Here is a 1,111-nt window from a genome sequence, read left to right on the forward strand (position 1 = left end):
TGATATAAACCTCCCGTACACCTGAATGCCGTGTACGGAATGCTTTCCGGATCCATGCGAACTTGCCAGTACCCGGCCCGGAGGTCGAGGGCGACGAAGAAGCGAGATTGCCGTACTTCTCGAACGAGGTCAGCGATCCGAGGGAGCGGGTATTGATCGGGTACGGTAACGTCATTAACATTCCGATAATCTATGCAGACTCGCCATCCTCCAGTCTTCTTCTTCACCAGAACCACTTCGCTTGCGTGAGGGGAGTTCGAAGGTTCGATGACTCCAGCCGCTTTCATCACTCGGAGCTCTTCTTGTAGAACTCTTTGTTGAGCCGGGGTGAACGAGCGCGGTCGTGTCACAATCGGTCTATCTGACGTGGTAGTGATACGATGGCTCATAACCGCAGCGCAGCCTCGTCTCTCCCCCCTCCAGAGCCCATCGTATCTGACCAGGAGTTGTCGGAGAGCCGTTTGTGTTTCGTTGGAGGCGTTCGTATCCTTGAACTCGACTATCTCCTCTTTCTCGTCTTGAATCGGATCATCAGTCCCCACGGGGTCCTCGCCCAGAAGTTCTCTATTGACGTCTTCTGGGAGCTTGAGGACGTAATCGTCATGCCGTTCTTCGCCGAGCGGGTTCTTGCTAGCGGAAGTGGAGTCGGATTGTGGGGCCACGGCGTCGGAGAGTATCTCAGGAAGGGCCGGAGTGGCCCTATCGGAGACCTTGCTCTCGTTCGGAGGATCTGTGAGCGCCGATCCGGCGAGATACGGAACGTACCTCGGTCGCAGATCTGGAAGATACGGGCCGTATCTCGATAGATACGGATCGTACCTCGGGAGATACGGTCCGCACCTCGTGAGGCGAGGGTCCATTTCTTCCTGGATTCGCCAGGGCTGGCCCTGGAGAGTGTCGACCGGGTCTTGAAAAACTCCTTGATGAGTTTCGCGGCCTAACTCCTGTGAAACCGTCGTAGTACTCTGGGTACCGACCGCGGTCGTTGGAGGCATGGGCTCCTGGAGAGGCAGTTCCTGAGAGAGATACGGCAGTGACGTCTGCTTGACGTGGTTCCCACACCAAGGAGACGGAAGGCTCTTCCCCTGAAGCTCCGAAGGCGTTTTCGCAA

At 56.6% G+C, this 1,111-nt stretch overlaps 1 protein-coding gene across 1 annotated transcript; it reads left to right on the top strand.

The window, feature by feature from the left end:
* Positions 1-380: 380 nt before the first annotated feature.
* On the top strand, positions 381-806 carry KVP17_002145 (uncharacterized protein; the record flags this gene model as incomplete). The annotated part of the gene is made up of 1 exon (XM_068518146.1): positions 381-806. The coding sequence occupies one exon, from the start codon at positions 381-383 to the stop codon at positions 804-806; it is 426 nt and encodes a 141-aa protein (XP_068379352.1).
* Between the last annotated feature and the right edge of the window lie 305 nt (positions 807-1,111).

This window comes from the organism of the source record quoted next (genome assembly GCF_019968985.1).
Source record: "MAG: Porospora cf. gigantea B chromosome Unknown PgB_NODE_11678_length_1111_cov_1141.34, whole genome shotgun sequence".
NCBI classification, from domain to species: domain Eukaryota; phylum Apicomplexa; class Conoidasida; order Eugregarinorida; family Porosporidae; genus Porospora; species Porospora cf. gigantea B.